The sequence below is a fragment of the Tetrao urogallus genome, assembly GCF_951394365.1.
Source record: "Tetrao urogallus genome assembly, chromosome: 7".
Classification (NCBI taxonomy): Eukaryota; Metazoa; Chordata; class Aves; order Galliformes; family Phasianidae; genus Tetrao; species Tetrao urogallus.
This window is the reverse complement of record NC_136820.1, coordinates 15,297,146-15,318,236: the sequence shown is the minus strand read 5'-3', so window position 1 is coordinate 15,318,236 and position 21,091 is coordinate 15,297,146. Positions and strand designations below refer to the sequence as shown.

General features: G+C 37.9%; 1 protein-coding gene across 1 annotated transcript in view; it reads left to right on the top strand.

Moving 5' to 3' along the window:
* Positions 1-21,091, top strand: part of LOC306948918 (ubiquitin-conjugating enzyme E2 E2) — a gene marked incomplete at both ends in the record, with an annotated part of 198,857 nt that overhangs the window by 151,944 nt on the left and 25,822 nt on the right. Inside the window, one exon of the mRNA XM_079538652.1 lies at positions 10,206-10,338. Coding sequence (XP_079394778.1) covers positions 10,206-10,338 — 133 coding nt within the window. The remainder of the gene's footprint in view (positions 1-10,205; positions 10,339-21,091) is intronic.

The window sequence follows — 21,091 nt, the reverse complement described above, 5'->3', positions numbered from 1 at the left end:
GTAGTCATAATCTTCAGAATATACAAATCTATATATGTTAGAATTCATCCTGGGTGACACACTGGAACAGGTTGCCCAAGGAAGTTGTGGATGCCCCATCCCTGGAGGCATTCAAGGCCAGGCTGGATGTGGCTCTGGGCAGCCTGGTCTGGTGGTTGGTGATCCTGCACATAACAGGGGGATTGAAATTAGACGATCATTGTGGTCCTTTTCAACCCAGGCCATTCTATGATTCTATGATTCTCAGTTACTGAAATGGTTGGCTACTGCAGAATTTGTTAATGTTACTTAAAGTAAGAGACTGTAAAGATCATCTTTGGATAAGATTGAAAAAACCTCTTACATATCCACCTAGAATTTCTCTGACATTTGGTGATGTTTAAAGAGATTTTGTTTCAGTAGTTAACTATATAGGATCATATTTATTTTGTTTGTTTAATTTTATAATTTAATGGCCAATAATAACATGAAAAATTCAATATGCTAAACAAACAGCAGTCAACAATTCTCAAGTTTAAATAGACTTTAAGTAACTGAAATAGAAAAGTTGCCCAAAAGTATAGTTTTACCTTGGCTTTGTATGTTAAACAAAATGTGGAATCATTTTTGCTCTCATGTTGGAAACTAAAATTAATGACCTCATTATGCTGAATTTATCAATCACAGTTTTCTGTAAGTTATATCATTATATGGTATGGTTGTGGACACTACTAAATCCAGTTTCAATTTAAAAGTTCCCCTATTATCTTGTGTCCTTGGTCTTTCAATAAAAAAAAAAAAAATTTAATAGTCATAATAACTTGAGAGCTATTAAACATCTTTTCATGCTTATGTTTTAGGAAAGCTGACAAACCCATTTTAATGTCTAAATGCATTTGCCACTCAAACTTAAAATGTAAGCTATTTGAGAAAAGCAGGAATACTGGAAGTTGAAAAGTTAAACAATTGATGAAGTTTAACCGAAGTTGTTCAGAAAATCAGTTCCCCTTCTATAATTTAAAAGCAGGAAATAGGAAAAGGAGTGAAAGTCTCTGTCTTTATTCCACTGGCATTTGATATTGTAACATCGGGCTAAGATATATGAGATATGGGCAGGTATTAAAGTACTCTGATATACTGCTGCTTTGCCATTCATTTTGTAAATGTTGTAAAATGCCGTGATATTCATGATACAGTTACTAGTTCTAATGTAACATAAAACTGAGGATGAATGATAGAGGTGTGTTGTTTTCCCTCACTTCTTCTACTTGCTCTTGATCCCCACAATGTGCAGAGGAGTTGTGGACTGATGGTGTGAACTAGTAGAGCTAGTAGGCACTGCTGCATGTCAGTGCACTCACTTTAGCCTGCAGTCTTCCACCCCAGAAGCTGCAAACCCAACTCAGTTCTTGACATGAGGTCTCACCATTAGGGAAGGAAAAAAGGAAATCCCTCAGTTCCTCATAAGAAAGTGAAGGACACTTTAGAAGAAGTTCAGCAGATTCGTCCATCACAAAAAAAAAAAAAAAAAAAAAAAAAAAAAAAAAAAAAAAAAAAAACCAACATTGCATGTGTGAGCTTTTTTTCATTTTTCATAATTTCCAACGAAGAGTGGGAGTTCAGGATCATTTTTATATAAATGATCAAATCAACAAATCAAATGGATTTCATATCCAAAGCCTTGAATGTACTATACGTATGAATTACGAGTCTTTCTGGACTGTGGGAGATGGGCTGCCTTAGCGCTGTCTACCTCTCCTCCTCTGTGCTGCCTCTAAGGTTTCCACAGAAACTGAAGTGCTGTTCTAAAGAATGCTTTCTTGCACACTGCACCTCTTAAATCTTCTGGCTGCTATGGGGTTTCTGTGCTATCTGTCCACACTCAATCACTTCATCCCTTTAAATTAGATTTAGAATTTATGAATATAATGCCTGATGGTGCCACCGCACTGCTTTGTGACATGTTTGCTGTTTAACTTGGTAAAAATAGAATGCAAAACTACAGCTGGTGTGGGTAAGGGGAAATGTTGTGAAATTAAAAACTGGTTACAATTTGGAAAATAAATTATCATACTGGGAAAGAAAAGAAAACCTCAGGGAAAAGCAAATTGGGAGCTACAAGGAAATAATATCACCTGGCAAGCTGCAAGATTGGAGGTCATGTTAAAAGGTCCCAGGAATGTCTTTTCATTTGTTTGTAGTGGTTTTCATTCCTGGTTACTTGTTTTCCTCTTTAGCTAAAATATGACTACAAGCCACTCCTGATATAATTTACTGTAGAGGCAAATCAGGCCAATAAATATTTTATTTAAACTATACTGTTCATTTCTGTTGGTATAAAGGATCTGGAACTGTAGTTAGTGATGTTACTTTGAAAGGAAAAAGAGAAAACATGGCAAAAGGGAATTGAACCCGTAGATGTGTCATGGGAGGCAAATCATTGTTTCCGATGCTGAACAAGGAAAGCCTTCTGTGAAAGGTTTCATGAAAATTTTGTTCAGCTGAACAAAGTGGAGAATACTTAACAAAATTGCCATTTTTAAAATCTCATTGTGAATACTCAGCATGCTGTGATCATACACTGTGTAATGGTGTTTGCAGTGAATAAATTGCTGTAGATACTGTAATATAAATAACTGCTTTGTGCATTAAGAAGCAGTTCTCTCCATGATGGTGTCTGTCTCAGGAACGCTCTGAAGACAGGGCTTTGGAGGATAACAACACTGCAGTACTCTTGGAATAATACCAGTCTGCAAAAGTGCTGGGATGCCTTTAATACTTTTCAGTGTTATTATTTAGTAGCGAATAATAAAGTGACATTTGCTTTGTTCTTAATCTACTTGTTATTTTTACTGTGGCCAAAACTTATGAATTTTAAACACAACACAGCTCCAGCAGGAGGGAACCTGTGTTTCAGGTTCCCTTAATAATTTTTAATGACTCCAGAGGCAGGCAAGCAGAAAAGTTTAATCACAAAAAAAAAAAAAAAACCTGCTTCATACTGACTTCAGGCACACTGAGCCGGTGTGCCGCAGGTTTCTTGAAAGAAAGAAGGTGGCTGGAAGCCCCAGAGTTAAACTGAGAATTGCTTTTGGTGATAAATGTACCGCTAAGAAACAGCCTGCTAAAGCTAGAGGAGGCTAACAGTGAGACAGTGCCATATTGTACAGAATTCAATTGCTCTCAGTAACTATATGAAATAATATCTAGCATTACCCAGTAATATATTGCTGCACCTTTGACAGCTCATTGGGATCTGTTGTCTTAGGTGTCCTTCCAGACACATTTACCACGAACACATTGGTTCCAAAGTGTAGATGGAAATGTTAACTGACTTCAATAAAAAGCATTTGATGAAATCAGGATATAACCATTTTGAAGGGATTGTAGCATGAGTTAGAAAAATATCTTAATATCCTCCTTCTCTTAATGCTTGCCTCAAAGTAATATTTTTTCTTCTAAGTTTCTTATGGAAAAATGGTTTTAATCACAAAACTGGAAGAACAGGGAGAGGATCTCAGCCAGGTTTTCAGTGAATTACAGTGAATTTTCTCACTGTTGTGGAAGCTGAGTGGTAAGAGTGATTTATCTAAAATCTCTTCCTGCTAAAGCCTTTCTGAGTGACTAGTGGCCCAGTTGCTTCACCTTCAGTTTCCATTATGAATAAATAAGTCTCATGAAAGATGCATACCCCAAAATGGTGCTTACCTTATCTAATTATTTTGATATACCAACATACCAGTTGGTATATCAGTAGTATGGCAGGTTGACCAAATAGTGGATATAGCATAGACCCAAGCTTCAGTGTTATACATGTACTGCTCCAAAAATAATACTTCCTCTTTTATTATGTTGGCCACGACGTTGAAGGTGGATTTTGGCTGTATGAAGGAGAGGTTGAACCTTCCCAGCACCATTCTGTTACATTCTGTTGCTACATGACAGATGGCAGCAGAGGCACAGTCTGACATGTGTATGAAGCAAAGGTGTGTAACTGAATTCCTCCATGCAGAAAACACGGCACCCAGTGACATTCATCGATGCTTGCTGAATGTTTATGGAAACCAAATAGTGGATGAGAGCACAGTGAGGTTGGTGGTGTATTTCAGCAGTGGCATGAAACAAGTCACATTCTGGATGGCCATGTGTAGCTGTCACTTCTCAAAAGGGAGTGTCTCTATCAACTCATCCACACACTTGGCTAATGGTGGTGGCTATATATGAAAAATAGTACTTTGTAGTTGACAATTTACTCTTTCATTGTGTTATCATACTTTTTGTTGTAGTTTCCATGGAAATAAATAGGAGGCATTACTTTTGTAGTGACCTATATAGATTATGGAAAAACAAGCTTTTGCACTACAGATGAGATCTAGTAAAATAAAGTCATACATTCTAAAGGTACAAATCTGGGAAAGGTTTGTGTCATGATGAGGGTTTAGGTCATGAATGCTACAGCCAAAGTTCAGTGCTTCTCTCTAATACTGAAGGGGCTTATTTCTTTAATTGTTTTTTGATTTTAGGAGACTAGCCTACTAATTTTATTCATAGCAGAGATGTTATTAACCATACAGCTGTGCCCACTGCCACAGGCAGTCTCAGTGCTCACTGCTTATCTCTTTGTTTTTGTTTTGTAGAAATGTATTCCCTTGGATGCTGTGGCAACTGTTTATTGTATACATTTATAAAAGTACCTACTGATATCACTGGAGCATTTAGGTAGGCAGCTGTGACTCCTTTCCCTTCCCTACCCCACTGTTACTGCAGCACCCGCTCTGCTTGCTCTTCATTTTGTATGTCTCAGAAGAAAGGCAATGGAGAAAGAGTAGAACAAAAAGAGTAACTGCTTTACTGAAATAAAATTCCCCTGCACCATTTCCAATGCCCTCCTTTCTAGAGAGACAAAAAAATAGCAGGATGTGTTGATGGCTATGCATAAGAGAAAAAAATATGGGGAAGGAGATCTGCATGAATCTGAAAGGAAGAAACATCTTCCATGAAGAAATTTCTTATCATGCAGCAAGCAGGGAGAGGCAGCACACTCAAAGAGAAACTAGAAAATACAGGAAGAATTGTCAGTAATGAGGGAAGAGGAGGGGATGAAAACCTGAGTGGGAGTGGAAAATGGAGAGAAGAGGAAACTGGGAAGAGAGTAGATGACTGGTGCTACTGACACTGCCTAAGAGACAGCAGTGGGAAAGGAGGGCTGAGGACAACAGCTGCTCGTGAGGGCATGACGCCAGCACTTCTCAACTCTATTGTTTTTGCATCTTGTTGCATAGGCCTGGGCTGGGTGTGCCCATGGGTCAGGTATTGATGGCTTCAGTATGCCTTCTGCTGATTTACTTCTTCCTAGGTTATCCAGCAGCCACAGAGCCCCACTGCTAATCACTTGGCCCAGGGACAGTCCTGCTTTGTGGTGCAGACCAAAGAAATGCTTTTGCTTAGCACAGCATTCAAAACAGAGCAGGATTACGTACTGGGATTGTTTTAATGAGGCTTCATCTGAGTTTCTCAGGAGATGTATCTTCACTGAGAGCTGAATCTGCAGTCTTCTGTTTTGTCACATTCATCCTCTTTTCCCACCAGCTGCACTCTTAAATTATTTTGCCAATCTCCCAATACTTTAGTATCCACTTTGCCCTCAGGACGAGTGGCTTCTCAGAAGCATTCACTGAGGCTGCTAGAGGCAAAATCAATTCCAGCATGACTTTAGATGTGCACGAAACAGGACTGCAAGAAATTGTGCTGTATGTCTTGCAAGGGGAAATGATTGTGTGGTGAGCTATCTTCAGAGGGAAATTGCTTAAACAGTAAACATTACATAGGGCCTTCTGCTGCTGCCATATGTTACCAAAGATAGTTAGAGGGTCTGTGTACACCACAGACTGCACTTCATGCAGGGGAACCGCAGTTCTGAGGTTTGTTTCTATGTGCTGATGCAGTTCACATTAGACAAAGATGAATTACCATAGAGAATATCAAAGAACGTAAGTTAGCATGGACAAAGTTAATGCAACAGACTGGTTCCACCCTATTCTAAAGGAAGAAGATAAAAATGAACTTAACCTCAGCCAGTCAGGAAGAACATTTCCAGTTCTTTCTGAGTACTGAGGAATGGGAAGGATTCTCAGCCATCCTGCTTTCCTGTTTTATTTGGCTTGATCGTCTCCCTTCACACACCATTCACACATCAGAAGTAGGAAGCCAACTGAAGTTACTTCTTTTTCTTGTGCTACTGGCTTGCCTTGCCCTTGTGCTAAAGAGTGCAGCTACACTGTAAAAGTAGATTCCCACAAGATTAGAGACAAAGAGTGCGAAGGAAGACACTGGATTGGTCCTCATTTTCCACTTCACCAGAAACAAAGCATGAGGTTATGCTACCTCATTATAGACACCGGGGAGGCATGTGATCCCCCTAGTCAAGAAACTTAACTTAGATTAGAAAGCAATAACATTATTTTGACTAACTTATTCCATATGGCTACTTGATAAACATGTGGGATACCATTATTTCTTTGACCTTCTGTATTTTCACTGCTTTGAATTATATTCTGGCAGTGGAAAATCAGCTCTGATAAAACTAAAAGTCAACGGTACTTTTCTAACTTCTCCAGATAAGTTTTCATCTGGAATGTCTCATACAAGCTGTTGCTTACACACAGCCCTTCAACATCATTTTAGGATGAGTATTTTAGTATGTTCTAAATGCAGGGAAAGCCTGGGATTTTTGATTCATTGTACTGGACAAGCAGTTTTTAGCTGCACTACTTTCAAGTGACTGCCTGCCTAAAACATCTTGAGGGAATGGAAAACACTCAGCACATTAAGTGTATTTAAAGCAAAATGAATTCAATTATAGCAGCATTTAAAGTATTTTGCAACTAACTGCAATTGAGTGCATACATTTCATTTGCAAGTACATACGTTGGAAGTAGAGACAGAATGGATGGATACAGGCAGAGGCGAAGCAAAGTGGAGTACAAAGGAAATGATTTTATTGACTTCTTTCTCCTGAATATCATACACCCATGCTGCTGCCAAAAGGGGCTCCACATCCAGCCACCTTCCTGCCCAGCTGCACCCCTTCAGCCCTCTGCCACTAGGAGATAACACAGGAAGCACTGGGAGTACCATCTCCATTGATTCTGCACCAGGTTGGCAGCACCAGCTCTTACATGCCTTGTCTGGGATCAGCTCAGTTAAAGGCAGTTAGTTTGCCCTTTGCTGAGCAGGTGTACATCCGAATCTGTCCTTCCAAAGATGACAGGACTCCAGGAACTGAGATGTTTAGTTCACTTTCTTTGAGATCTGTGGTTCAGTTGCCAGTAACACTAATAGAGTCGGAATATAAATCACAGTGAATGTAAACCATTTGGGTTTCAGTGTGCTGGGCAAATATCCATGTAGAAAGAAGGGCAATTAAATCCTCTTGCATTATAAACCTTACAGAATCAGGCTCTGGCTGAGGTCTTGCACATATGGGAATTTTCTCTGGTGAAGTCTGATGAGTCCTAGTGCTTGTTGCCAATAATGTGGATAAATAAAAGGCTTAACAATTAGAAGAGAAAGGAAACAAAGATAATACACCTGTCAAACTTGTTGTATTATTAATGTGAAAGGGAAAAAACGTTATGCTTGTGCATGCTGTTGCCCTCAGTACCAGCTGTTGACTGTGCACATGAATCCGTATTTTACATGAGCTGAATGGCCTTGCTGCCAGCAAGCCCTCCAACAGGCAACATTGATAACAGCAATCTACCCACACTCTATACAATTCCAGCTATTCTTCGAATTAATAAAAATGCTTAATAAAGCTTCATCTCTCATTTGCAAAGAAAACCTTCAATTAATGTTAATCAGCATCCTCAGAATGTGATCAGGCTGGGTTTGTAGCTGGATGCGCCAAAACAGTTCAACTGGCAGATGGAGCATTTTCCAACTATTTTAATTAATGAATGCTCATTTATGTTAATGCAATGTTAAATATAATGTTAATGCAATTAAATAAATAGGCAAAACAAATAAAAATAATATACATTATGAAACTGCCACTATCAGAGGAAGTTTTGAACAAAAAAGTGAGCCTTGCTCACAAGAAAAGCCCAGACATCCTCTCTGCTGGCTATGTAAGCTCTAATAAAGACAGGGCTTGCTGTTGTTGCTTGCTTTTTTCAACTGTTTCTCAGGGATTGACATGTATATCACTTCCATTTTAACCTGCTGGCATCAACTGAGTCATTTCTTCTCCAAGCATTAGAACATTTTTCTGCAGAAAATGAGAAAGGATTTCCTTCACATGTTAGAGACTTGTTTCATGTAAGATTTAGGCTGCCCCTGCTTCTTACCTCTTTCTATTTGAACTAATTGCCTGATTATTTTTTTTTTAAGGCTTTACTTTCTGTGAACTTTGTATATCATAGCACTGATGTAGTCCCACATTCGTTTGGGTTTATAAAGAGTTCAATTAGCCCCTTAATGCCTAGTTCAGTCACAATTAAACCTTCCCTGTTGACTCGGCATTGGTCTTTCCAAAGGCAGTGGAGGTGTTTTTAATTATTCATTTTCTGGTTTGTTTCTTAGAGCAGTCTCAGCTGTGCTTTATTATTCAAAGGTTAATGCAAACTGAGAACTGGGTAAATTAAATTTGTTTGGCAGCTAGCAACTTGATGTATTGCAGACACTGTGAAATATGGATGGGTGGGTGGATGGATGGATGGATGGATGGCAAACAGTCAACACTTTGCTACTGTGACATTTTAAAAGCCAGATTTTATCTTTAAAACAATTGTTAGTCGTGTTACTATGGCTGATAGCTAATTAATGTTCCATAATGTTATATTCTCTGTAACCCATTTTTGTTAAGAAAGCACATAGTTTAGAAAGCCAAGAAGCATTAACAGCTATTAGAGAAAATTGATGTAGGTACCATGACTAATGAACTATGCCACACTAAGACACTGCATTGTATGAAGGGAATCATGCAGTCAGAAGTTTTAATGAAGGGAGCCCAAGGAATTTCAGGTGAAAGAGGGTTTTATTAACTTTCAGCGAACAAAATGAATAGTTGAGTAGTGAACATGACATGATGTCGTATAATAATTGTATGCCTTGGGTACATTGTGAGGCATGGAGCATAGCCAAGAGCTTTCATCTGTTCTGTGCGCAGGGTTATTTTACTAACCCTTGCATACTGTGGAAATCTTTATTGCAAATATAACACGAATAGTTTCACAAGAAATGCCTTAAGACAATACCACGTCACTTATTTAAAAAATCTACCAACGCTGCATTCCTTTGAAAAATATTGATCAGATATTCAGAAGTTCCCATCCCAACTGATCCTAATTAAAATTCATGTCCTGTTTCAAGGACTTGTATCAGCAGGCTGTGAACTAAAAAAGAAGTCTTCATATATCTTAAGAGGCCACTCTGGGTAAAATACATCTTTCTGTGGATAAGCATTATGTTGTATGAAAAAAGGCTATATAAGCTTTTGGAATAGAAATGCTCAAAAAATTTATTAGTTTTTAATTTGCTTTTTTCCAAGCATTGACTGTGTAGATAAGATTTTAAATAGTGTTTCAGTACAGTGTTTTTAAGTGAGAACTTTGAATTAACTTAATCCAACAATTGAACCTGCTTCTTGTTTATGACTTTTTAAGATAGCATAAAAATTGCCATCTAAAGCAGCTTTCTGTACTAGTGACAGGAGTCCTTAGGATAGTAACTTAGAAAGTGCAGCTGCAAGGTCATTTGTACCACGCTGTCATTAGTACAGTATGTGCTGTATAATAATGTGTGTAATTACACTGCTACTGATGAGGTAGGTGGATGAGAAGGTAGATGAAAATAGGATGGCTTGTGAGGCAAGACGGTGACAAGGCATCTCAGCAAAGTCTCTGTATCCTTGTACAGTAAATACTTCACATCTGCCCAGTAGAATATTTGAGATAAGACCGCCAGGAATTTTTCTGTGCTTATTTGAATAATTTATAATGTGATTTTAATACTTCTTCCTGGCTGAATATATCGCTTCACTGACAGAGCTCAGGACACCAGTAAGATGTGTCATGCAGGACTAACTAATCAACTACAGTACTCAATTTTCAACCCAAAGCATTGCTGCAAATCCAGCACTACTACTAATAGAGTGTAACTGATGCAGTATTTTCTTAATTGTATGTGGTTATTATGTTATATTTTTTTTTTGTTTTCTATTTTAGTGCTGGACCCAAAGGAGACAACATTTATGAATGGAGGTCAACTATACTGGGACCTCCAGGGTCAGTATATGAAGGTGGAGTTTTCTTCCTTGACATTACCTTTTCACCGGACTATCCCTTTAAACCACCTAAGGTTAGTAGGAGGATATTAAAAGTCTGATAGGAATCCTCTCCTTGTGATATTTCTAACATCTATGTTGGTATACTGTTGTAGGATGAAATATAAAACTTTCAAGGCAATAATGAATATTTAAACAGAGTATTTTGATGGAAAGAATTTAAATGATTGCCTAAAACTTGCTTGCATGTCTCTGGTACAGTTGGATAGATATGGATTGATTTAGCAAATGGTTGTATAATTTCCAGCAGTTATTTGTTTAATTTGGATTTGTTTCGACTATGAAGGTAATTATATTTGAGTTGCATCTTTTGTAAAGCAGCTGAAGAATCTTTCCAGTTGACCCATATCATTCACCATGGGTCTGTGGCAGCCCGACAAAAAATGCACCTTTTGTGCTACCTCATACAAATTACTTCTCCAGATGCAGACTACATTGCAAAGATTTAATTGCTTCGTGTTTATTTTCTGGAAGGCTTTGGAAATACATCAGCAAAGACAAGAAATTGAATAGAAAGTCAAGAACTAACAGAATTCCTTACAGATTTGTTTTCTAATGCTGTCAGTAATGATGCTAACCACAAAATGTAAAGCTCTTCCAATAATATGAAGCTGGCAGATCATTACCATGACAGAGAAGGCTTAGAATTTCATACAGGAAATATCTAGTGGTTTTGAAGACCAGAGAAACAAAAATGGGATAAAGAGTAGTAGTGTAAAATCTCACTGATACCCAATAGTAATAACTGTTGAGAGAGGATGTCAGAATGGGATATTTTGGTTGATCAAAGGATTATTGCAAACCACCAGCCTAATGCATCTGAAAAAAAAAGTAATATATTCCTAAGATGCATCATCTGACATTTCCTATAGAGATACGGAATTGCTGGCATCATGCACAAGACACTTGTAAGACTTCATCTGGAAGACTGACTACAATTCCTGACACCCACATTCACTAGCATAAGGAGAAACTTTAAAATTTACCCAGCAAGGCTGTTAATAGAATAAAATAAATTGATGGGCCTGTGTATTATGAAACAAAGTGAAAATAAGTTAATTTTCCACCTTCCAAGTGTGAACAGTGAGGTTTTGGAACAGGTCCCCATAAGAGTTGTGGAAGCAAAAATGTTTCCCTGTTTTTGACACAGATGTGAAAGGTTCGAGATATCGTGTTTGCCTATAATAGATGAGATTGCAGTGAAAGATAAGTTGATCCCTATTTGGTTGCTGTAATGTATTTAAAGAGGAGCATTTGTAAATAAAATTTTAATGCAGCAATGGTAATATTTATAGTAGTTTACATTATTATCAGAAAAATGTATTAAAAAAAAGAGTAAGAGATGTGTTCAAAATACTTGTCATTCTTCAAACTGCACTTTCCCAATCAATGGCCAAAAGATGGGAGAAAACCACACACTGTAGCAGATAGAGATGACCTATCTTTGTTTCCCATTTCTGGTGTTCCAGTTTAGGGAAACTTTGAGGTCAGAGACAAATATTACAGGAGATTGTGCAATGAAGAAAAACGTTGAAACTTTATAACTGGAGACTTCTGTCAGTCAATTAAAGCATGGAACACTGAACTCAGGCAATGCTCTCTTCTCCTTACTTTCCTTCTATTTATTTATTGAGTATATTTGTTTACTGGGTATTGGCATATCCACTGAATGGATTTCTTGAGCATAAAACAGAACATGAAGCTCTCACAATGATTCAAACCTGATATGTAAATAATCAAATCTGAAAAGCAGGGTGCAGGGTTATATTTTCTCCTTCTTTTTGTTAAATGTGTTGAATTTTAGGCAATGTATACAACAGCATCCTTTCAAAATAAAATGTAATAGTCCAGTTTGCTGTTTCCCCATGAGACAAAGACTTTTTCAGTCCACCCTCAGTTGTGTTTCGCAAGTGTATTATTTTCAGACACTAATAATGCAGCTGTGCATTGCTTATTAATGAAATATCAAGCAAAGTGGTGGTGCTTACTCTGCTTTTTAATACATTTTTTGTCTGTCTTTATCTTGAAGCCAATTGTCATTGTGAAAAATGTGTGCATATAAATCATATGAAAATGTATTGCTTGATAAAGGACAAGATAGCTGATGAAGCCATATTGTGTTACTAAAAGGGCAGTATTTATGGTGAGAGAAATTGTTATCTATAAGAAAGTAATGAGTACATGTGCACAGGGGACGACCGTGTCAGATAGAACTAATATTTCACTAGTGTATTTTGTACACGTAGATTCTTATTCTATTTACTTGAGCCACTGTCATAAATAACCCCTATTTTCAATCCCACTGTAAGAAATCTTAAACTGTTGCTACTTCATTACATATTTTTTTCAGATCTTGTGAAATTGATTCACAGGTTAAACAGTCTGGGTAGTCCCTTGAATAAAGCAGTGTGGAAAGATGACTATGAGAGTCATAAGGTAGCTGCTGCCAGTCAGTATCATTAGGAGATGGTGTCTAAATATGTTCTTAAAACACTTATTTCTAGCTAAAGAAAAGTGCTGGTTCTGTGGAACATAACATAAGGCATCACTGTACAGTGCTATCATGTCACTGTGCTGGCAACTTTTTGGCTTCACCATGAGATTTGTGATATTGAGACTCTCTTTAAAATCATTGTACTTAAGGTTACGTGAATAAATAATCTTAGAATTTTTTAAAGTATATCCCACTCTTCACAGCTCAAAAAAGTTTAAAAAAGGAAAAAAGAAAGAAAGAAAACTAGAGAGAAAATACATAACTGTGGAACATACTGAGAAGGACATAAAATGTATCCCTAACTGTTGGCAAGGTTACCTCCATGTCAGTACATGGCAGAAAGGGATTAATTCATGTTTCTTGCTATGATTGAATTCATACATTCCTCCTGAGATTTCTGTGGGCCACTTTCATCCCTCTTTTACCATGAACTAAGGAAACATTTAAATGAGTGCTGTCAAAACTGATCTACTAAAAATGTGACCACAGAAGACCAGGGAAGAAACAGAAACTGTATTTCCCAGATGTGATTACTTGACCCAGCTTGAGGTTCCAAAGGCAAATGCCTGTGTCACACAGTTATTGTTATTAAAGGGCCTAATCCAAAGAGTATTAAAATCTCCAGAAAGATTTCTACAAGCCCTTTTCCAAATCTATTTTGAGATGTCACATACTCTTACCATGCATGTGCATTTTGTAAATGCATGTTGGGAAGCGAAAAATAATTTCTAAATTTAGAAAATAAATTAATATATTGAAAGTAAATTCTGGATAAATGTACTTTATTTTTATTATTATAATTTTTTTAAATGATGTAACCTTTTATTATTATTATTATTATTATTATTATTATTATTATACAAAGGTCTTCATATTTTCTAGAGGATCCAAATTCCTTCCATAAACAGAGTTAATGCTTATTTTGACCACATTGATCAATTCTGCTTCGTATGGGAAAACATGGATTAAAATTAAAAATCTGAGGGCACATTTGCACATGAAGAAAAGATGCTTCAACCTGTTTTTTGAAAATGAGGGGAATGTACAAAGTCATTTTAATTTGTTTTTCCAGATAGCCTAACCTGTTTTCTTCAGTTTTTTCACCTTTTATCTCTAATCCTTGCACTATGTGCCTTATTTTACGTTCGTGGTTTTGTACATGCAAACATTGCCGCCATCAGGCTTCCCTTCAGTCTTTCCCATACAGATCAGCTTTCCTTCTATCTGCCTGTGTAGTGATACCTGTTATGTCAGTGTCTTTCTAAAGCTGGGCCATAACCACAGTATCAAAATAAGTTTTTCTTTTCAACAAACTAGAAGATACCATGTGGTGGGTCAGAGCATAATTTGCTCTCATGATTTTTATTTTTCCCCTTTGAAGTCAGTCTATTTCAGTCTTTCAGCTTGGTCTCATGCCTTGAAACTGGACTCCCAGCTTTCTGAGCCAAAGTTCAGTGATCCTTCAGCTCTGTTTGCCTTGAGGACTCATGGCATTTTGCTTCAATTTGCCATCCCAGACTAACTTTGATTTCTCTGTGTAACCAGGGAATAAGATTTTTAGAACAACTCATCTGAGAATGAACAAATTAGCTTTGGCTTTCTGGGATGCCTCAACCAATTAAAAATCCTGGCTGGCCTCCACTGCAAGGAAGTTTCAGTAAGTCCATGGAAATGGCTGAGCAAGCCAAGAAGCGGGCAACCTACAGAACCACCCCATCCTTACAGCAGTGCCCCAAATCTCACATTGGATTTGCAAAATGTTGAACAATATATACATGATCTCTGCCAAAGGCCAAATGTAGTGAGATTTCAGTCTTGGTCATAAGGTGAAGAGGCTTCACTTCAGCCCCGAAATGAGATGTTTGCCTCCTAGTGCAGCAAGTTCTAGAATCAAGAAAGCTGCAGCCCATTCAGAGCAGCCACTTAAAGAAATGAAGAAAAGTGCTTAGATGGCTTGCCAAAGAAATAACGTTGCATTTCTCCAATGCTTTAATGACCCCTCTGCCCTTTGTGAAAATATCTTTGAGATTTCTTTTTCCTGCTATCTTCCTTTCCTCCCTAATGGATTCAGACAGTTCTCTCCTTGACTTTTACAGAGGAAAGCTCTCTCTTGTTTCATCTCTTCCTCTCCGGGGTTTTGGATGGGATACACAGTTTGCATATGTGGGTGGATGTGTACCTGTGGGTGTATGTAGATCTCTGAAAGTAATGCTTCCCATTTATTTTCATGAAAACTACAACAGATAGAGCTCAATAACACTATTTGATAGAGCAAATTCTCAGCTACAAAACGCTATTTTTACAACATAGTCATCACTATTAGCCATGCATTTTCACCAGCTATGGACAATTATACACACTCATAAAAATCTGCCCCTCTACTGCCATCTCTCACATGGCAACAACATGTAATGGAATATTGTTGGGAAGGTTCAACCTCTACTGCCGTACCACCAACATCTGCCTCCAACATTGGTCAGCAACATAATAAAATAGAAGGGATTACTTTTGCAGCAGACCTCACAAAACAGCAAAATAGAATAACAGAATCATTAAGGTTGGTAAAGACCTCTAATACCATGTAGTTCAGTGCATCAACCCATCACCTTAATGCCCACTGAACCATGTCCGAAGTGCCACATCTACATGATTCTTGAGCACTGCCAGGGAATTCCAGTCTACCACTTCTCTGGGCAGCCTCTCCGCTTTTTCTAATAAATTTTTTTCCTAAAATGCAGCCTGAACCTCCCCTGGTAGAACTTGAGTTCATTCCCTCTAGTCCTATCACTGTTACCTGGGAGAAGAAGCTGACCCCTGCTTCACCACAAACTACCTTCAGGCAGCTGTAGACAGTGATCAGATCTCCCTTGAGCCTCCTCTTCTCTAGACTGAACAATCCCAGCTCCTTCAGCCGCTTGCCATAAGCCTTGAGCTCTAGTCCCCTCATAGCTTTGTTGCCCTTCTCTGGATACACTCCAGGGCCTCAATATCTTTCTTGTAAGGGGCCCAGAACTGAACACAGTACTCAAGGTGTGGCTTTACCAGCGCTGAATTCAAAGGGATGATCACCTCCCCACTCCTGCTGACAACACTATTTCTGATACAAGCCAGGATGCCTATGGCTTTCTTGGCCACCTGGGCAATCTGCTGGCTCACATTCAGCCAGCTGCCAACTAACACACACAAAACTTTTTCCTCCATGCAGCTTCCCAGCCACTCTGCTTCAAGCCTGTAGCAGTACACGGGGTTTTTGTGACTGAAGTGCAGGACTTGGCAGTTGTTCAAGCTCATACAATTGGACTTAGCCAATTATATATAAGTATACAAACTTTTTGACCTGAAGTCTTCTACAGTTTAACGATCGTGGCAAATTAACAATGCAATGTTATAGGAGCTAGAATTATTGAAGGAAGGGTGATAATTCTGTCATCCTGCATACTGCCCTTCCAGACCAGGAAATCTTTGCTTAGTCTTTCATACAGGTATTTGCAGAACAGTGAGCACTCCGCAAGAGCACACTCCCCACAGGAGTTGTCACTGTAGTGGTGTCTGCATTTACATCAAGAATAACCTCATTAATAACTTCTACACAGATATTTGACTGTGTTCAGTCTATTACAGTGTCAATTCAATTTAGCAGTAGCTGATACAATATGGATATATCTATCATTATCCTAGTACTCTGCTAGCTTTATTTTTTAATTTGAGTGATTTATAAAATCTCTTAATCCCAACTCTACAATTAATCTTGCTAGGGACTTTAATCTCAGTTGACTGAAAAATGGTTCACAGGACTTGAAAGCTGCACTATGCTAAATCACCTCTAAATCAAAATTAAAATAACAGAAAACTCCATTTCCTCCCTGTAAATCTCATATGTCTATCAAATGACTGAAAAATTGTTCTCAGCATTTGAAAGCTTAGCTGTTTTAAATTAACTCTGAGACTGCACGGGAAGTCTTTTCCTTTTGTAAATATAATATACAGTGTGTGTAGAGTCTGATCTTAATGGCAATATTAAACATCTCTTCAGTTTGTTATATGTAATTGCCATATAATACTAATCTCTAAGCACAAAATATCATTATTTGGAATCCTTCTCCTTTGGTACAATCTTTGTACTAATTTCATAAATTCAGTGTCGTGTACAATGGGCACTTCCTTTTATTCTCAGCTTTACTCTACTTTATCTCACTCAGTGTGTAAGTGATTGGCTGCTAAGGACACTTTTGCCTGCTTGCAAGGGTAGATGAGAAAAAATAAGCATTCCTTGATATTGCTAGCCTAAATTGCTCAAACAAAGCTTACTTGGTAGACCCATACTTTCACTTACGTTTGTCTCCATTAACCCAGTTTACGTGTGAGCCTCCCAAACTCACAGTCACCTTAAATTCAGGCTGTCTGATCACCACCGTGTACCATATCTTCAGCTCTGTTGTAGGCAGGGCTTCAGTCTGCTTTCTGTTGCCCTCCCCATGACATGACCAGCCTTTCAATACAGCAGTTTCCTGTCACTGTTACCCTGACACCACGTGCCTCACCACCACTTGCTGGAATGCTCCTTGGATGTCATAGGCTGTGTGTCTGCAGGCAGTGCTGCACCTATAGGGCAGTACACAGCATTCAGCTCAGTGTGGGTCAACTCAGGTGGCTCCTTCAGAAACTTCAGTGTGTCCCCAAATGACAGCATCATGAGACATGGAGGGCAGAAACACTTTAGGCAGAAGAAGAGATTCACAACTATATTTTATTACCAATAAATGCAAAAAGACATTTGATAGAACAATACCATGTAAATCTCCAAGATTTCCTTTGAATTCAGATATCTGAGAATTCTTCTACTACTTGCCAAGTTGAATTGCCATTTCTTCTAATGAATGGATTTCTCTCTTAAATATATTAATTTATATCGCTGCTTTGTACTTACTTGTTTAGTCTTGATGAAAATCACTCTAGCCAGCAAAGATCTTCCTTCTCTCTGCCTGTGCTAGGGGGCTTGGAACTTGATGATCCTTGGAGTCTCTTCCAACCCAAGCCATTCTATGATTCTTTCCCTCCCCAAAGCTTAGAAAGTTCATAATTTCTTTCTATTTGCTACAAATGCTCTATATACCAGGTACCTGCAGAGGTATTTTGTGGGGATGTTTTCTACCTCACAGCGATGGTTTGCATTTTGCCTGTCAAACTCACTTTCAAAAGGGGACCTGGGATGGCTATTGGATACTTTGGGATCTATGTAATTGTGCCACATTGCGCATGTTCTCACTACTGCATAAAATCTGCTCATGAGCTGAAAGTACATCTTACATCATTGCTCTTTCTTGTCCTTTTTTATGTGTACAGATGCATGTATATAGATGTGAAAGGGAGTTTTATCTATATTGTTACAAAAGAAGACAAACAAACTGTAAAGGTGCAAAATCAAGTCAGTTCTGAGGGAAAGGAGCACTTGGGGAACTCAGGGAGGAAGTGTGTCTGGGACTATACAGCCTACGTGTTTTATTCTATGTAAGGGAGGATTTGCTTTGTAAAAATTAAAAGGGCAGTAAGTCCTTAAAAGTGTTGCTGCCTATAAACAGACTTTATTACTGAATTTCCCTATGTCGTTACTAAATATAGTAGTAACTAAATTTTAGATTAAGCTAAAATCATTTTAATAAAACTCATGCTGACTTTGTCAGATAATGCTTTTGACATTTTGCATCTTACAATATTGTTTCAATTCTGAACCTCCCTAACCTGGACAATTTTCCATTTCCTTTTTTTCTCTCGCGCTGTTCTTTTACTTTCAGAAAGCTGTTCAGTTCAGGAAATTTTTTTACTTGCCCTCTTGGGTACATCAGAGATAATGTAAATCCCCGTTCATGTTTTCTGCTATTATGTTTGTGTAAACTAAGTATATTTCTATAGAGCATACATTTAGCATTGCTGTGCTTATTCATATTGATGTTTTTTCCCGAGACGGAGTGAGTAGTTACTCAGCTTCATAATTACCATGAATATAATGAATAATTATTCACATTGCATACTGTTTCATTTTCAAAAATGTTAAAAATTCCCTCATATGCATACTATTACATGCCTTTTAAATCATGATCACTTCTTTGCTATGTCTCACACAATGCATTTTGTTGCAGTAAACGCAGAACAGTTTGCATATCAGACTTTTCTGTAGGTCAAACAAAAGTAATTATGAGTTAATATTTCCTGCTAGAGATGATCACGTATGTTTTCCTTTGATGTATTAAACCGTGGCTATTTTTTGCCAACTAAAGTTTTTTAAGAACTGTCTGAAGTTCATCTCTTGGCGTATATCTAAACCTCGCCCTTTAAACAGTGAGCATCATGAGGTCAGTCATTTATTATGCACTTGATGTGATAATCCATTAAGTATCCCAACAATTGCTTGTGTGCATGCTACTAATCTGTAGCTGCAAAGCAGAGGTGGATCATCCTGTCATAGAAAGGCAGCCTCAGTGCTTGGCACAGATAAAATGAAGTGCACCCAGTCAGAAATTTAAGGATGCTAATTAATACAAAGGTTATTACATGGATATTGTGTTCCTCATACCTGTAAATAATGTTCACTTAGGTTGCTTTACAGTACTTTTCTAAAATGACTAAAAAGTGTAGGCCTGTTCTTGTTTTTTATTATTCTTTCTGTTTGAGCAGACAAATCTATTGCTCATAAACTCTGACAAACCGACATGAGAATTCTTACTCCTTCCTGAGGGAGGGAGTCCATGAACATCATCATAAAGGGCATCGTATTTTTTAATATATATATAACCTTTTCTGTATGCAGTACAACTTCTTCCACTTCAGGTAGTGCCGCTACAGTTTTATTAAAACAGAACTCCTGGGGAATATTAGCGAAAGACAGAAGTTTCAACTCAAGAAGGATTGCAGGATTGCACCCTTGTAAGAAATGAAAGAGCTTGAAAGGAAATTTTGTAAAACTGCAGGAATGAGAGCCCTGGGATCTCAATCCTGCTTCCATTGTTGGCCAAGCAAAAGAGTTTTGTTTCCATTTATTCTCCTGTGGACTCTGAATCTTTCCTTGCTCAGTTGCCCAGCTTCAGTGAGAGGAATGAAGAATGGAGGATAGGAGTTGAATCCAAACAGGCTGAATAAGGCAGTTCCTGAGTGCACGTTGTAATTCCTTATTTGCTGATACGCAAAAATGGAGGACCATTTCTTCCTCTAGATACAATTTGAAACAACAAATTCAGTGTAGTCTGAAAGTGCATGAGGTGTGTTTGTGGAATCGTCCCTTTCAAAGCTGCAGTGCTTTTACACGCCTCCCTGTTGGTCTCACCAGAGGTTAAGCTGGTCACCCTCATGGCTGCAAGTGGCATGGTGGCTTCTCAGGTTTAGACCTATGAACATTAGGTGCAAAACTGAGATAGTGAGGGATTCTGAGACTAGATCATGTTGGAAAACCAGTGATCAAAATTACTCTGAGATCCAGGAGTAATTTGTCCTGCAATCCTGCAATCAGTTGTCTCCAGTCACTCAACTGTATTCCATTTTACTCTGCTCTTCCTCAATTTTGTAAACGGTCTTTCTGTCCTAAAACTTATACTCAGTGAAAAGCCAGTCATAGCTTCACATGTACTTCTTTTCTCTGTAATCACTTTCTCTCCCTCCTTTAGAAAAATAACCTCATTTTCTTCCTAGAGACTATACAAAGGGTTGTTTTGTGGTTTTTTTTTTTTTTATATTTGTATAATTCTGTTTTACAATACTCAGAAGTTTTTGGCATTCACCGGTAGGTAAACAGATGAGTTTGTTGTTACTTACTTCCATAACGGAATGTAATGTTCCTTATCATTACCCTTCAAAAGCTTCTTTATAGTATTTTTACAATTTTCAGAAGATAGCTCTATTTTTCATTATTTCCCATAATTCACATTTCTCTGACCTGAACTTTTATTCAAAAAAAAAAAAAAGAGAGATATCCTCTAAAAACTGCAGAACCAAAGAGAGTAAATCCATAGAGAGCACTTACCTTTCAAAAAAAGATAAATTACTCCTCTACCATTCAATTGTCTGAGAATAACTCCTACTATACACCCACACGCTCCCTTGAGTCTCTGAATGGGATTGTTTAGGTGTTTTCATTAGGGGGTAAATGGAATTAGAATGCATCCTTTATAGGAACCATTTAAGTGGCGTCAAAGGTTAAAATATGACCATATTAAAGAAAATGGAGCTAACCTGGAATGATGATATCACTTGACTTCTCTCTACATACATAACAGAGATGACCT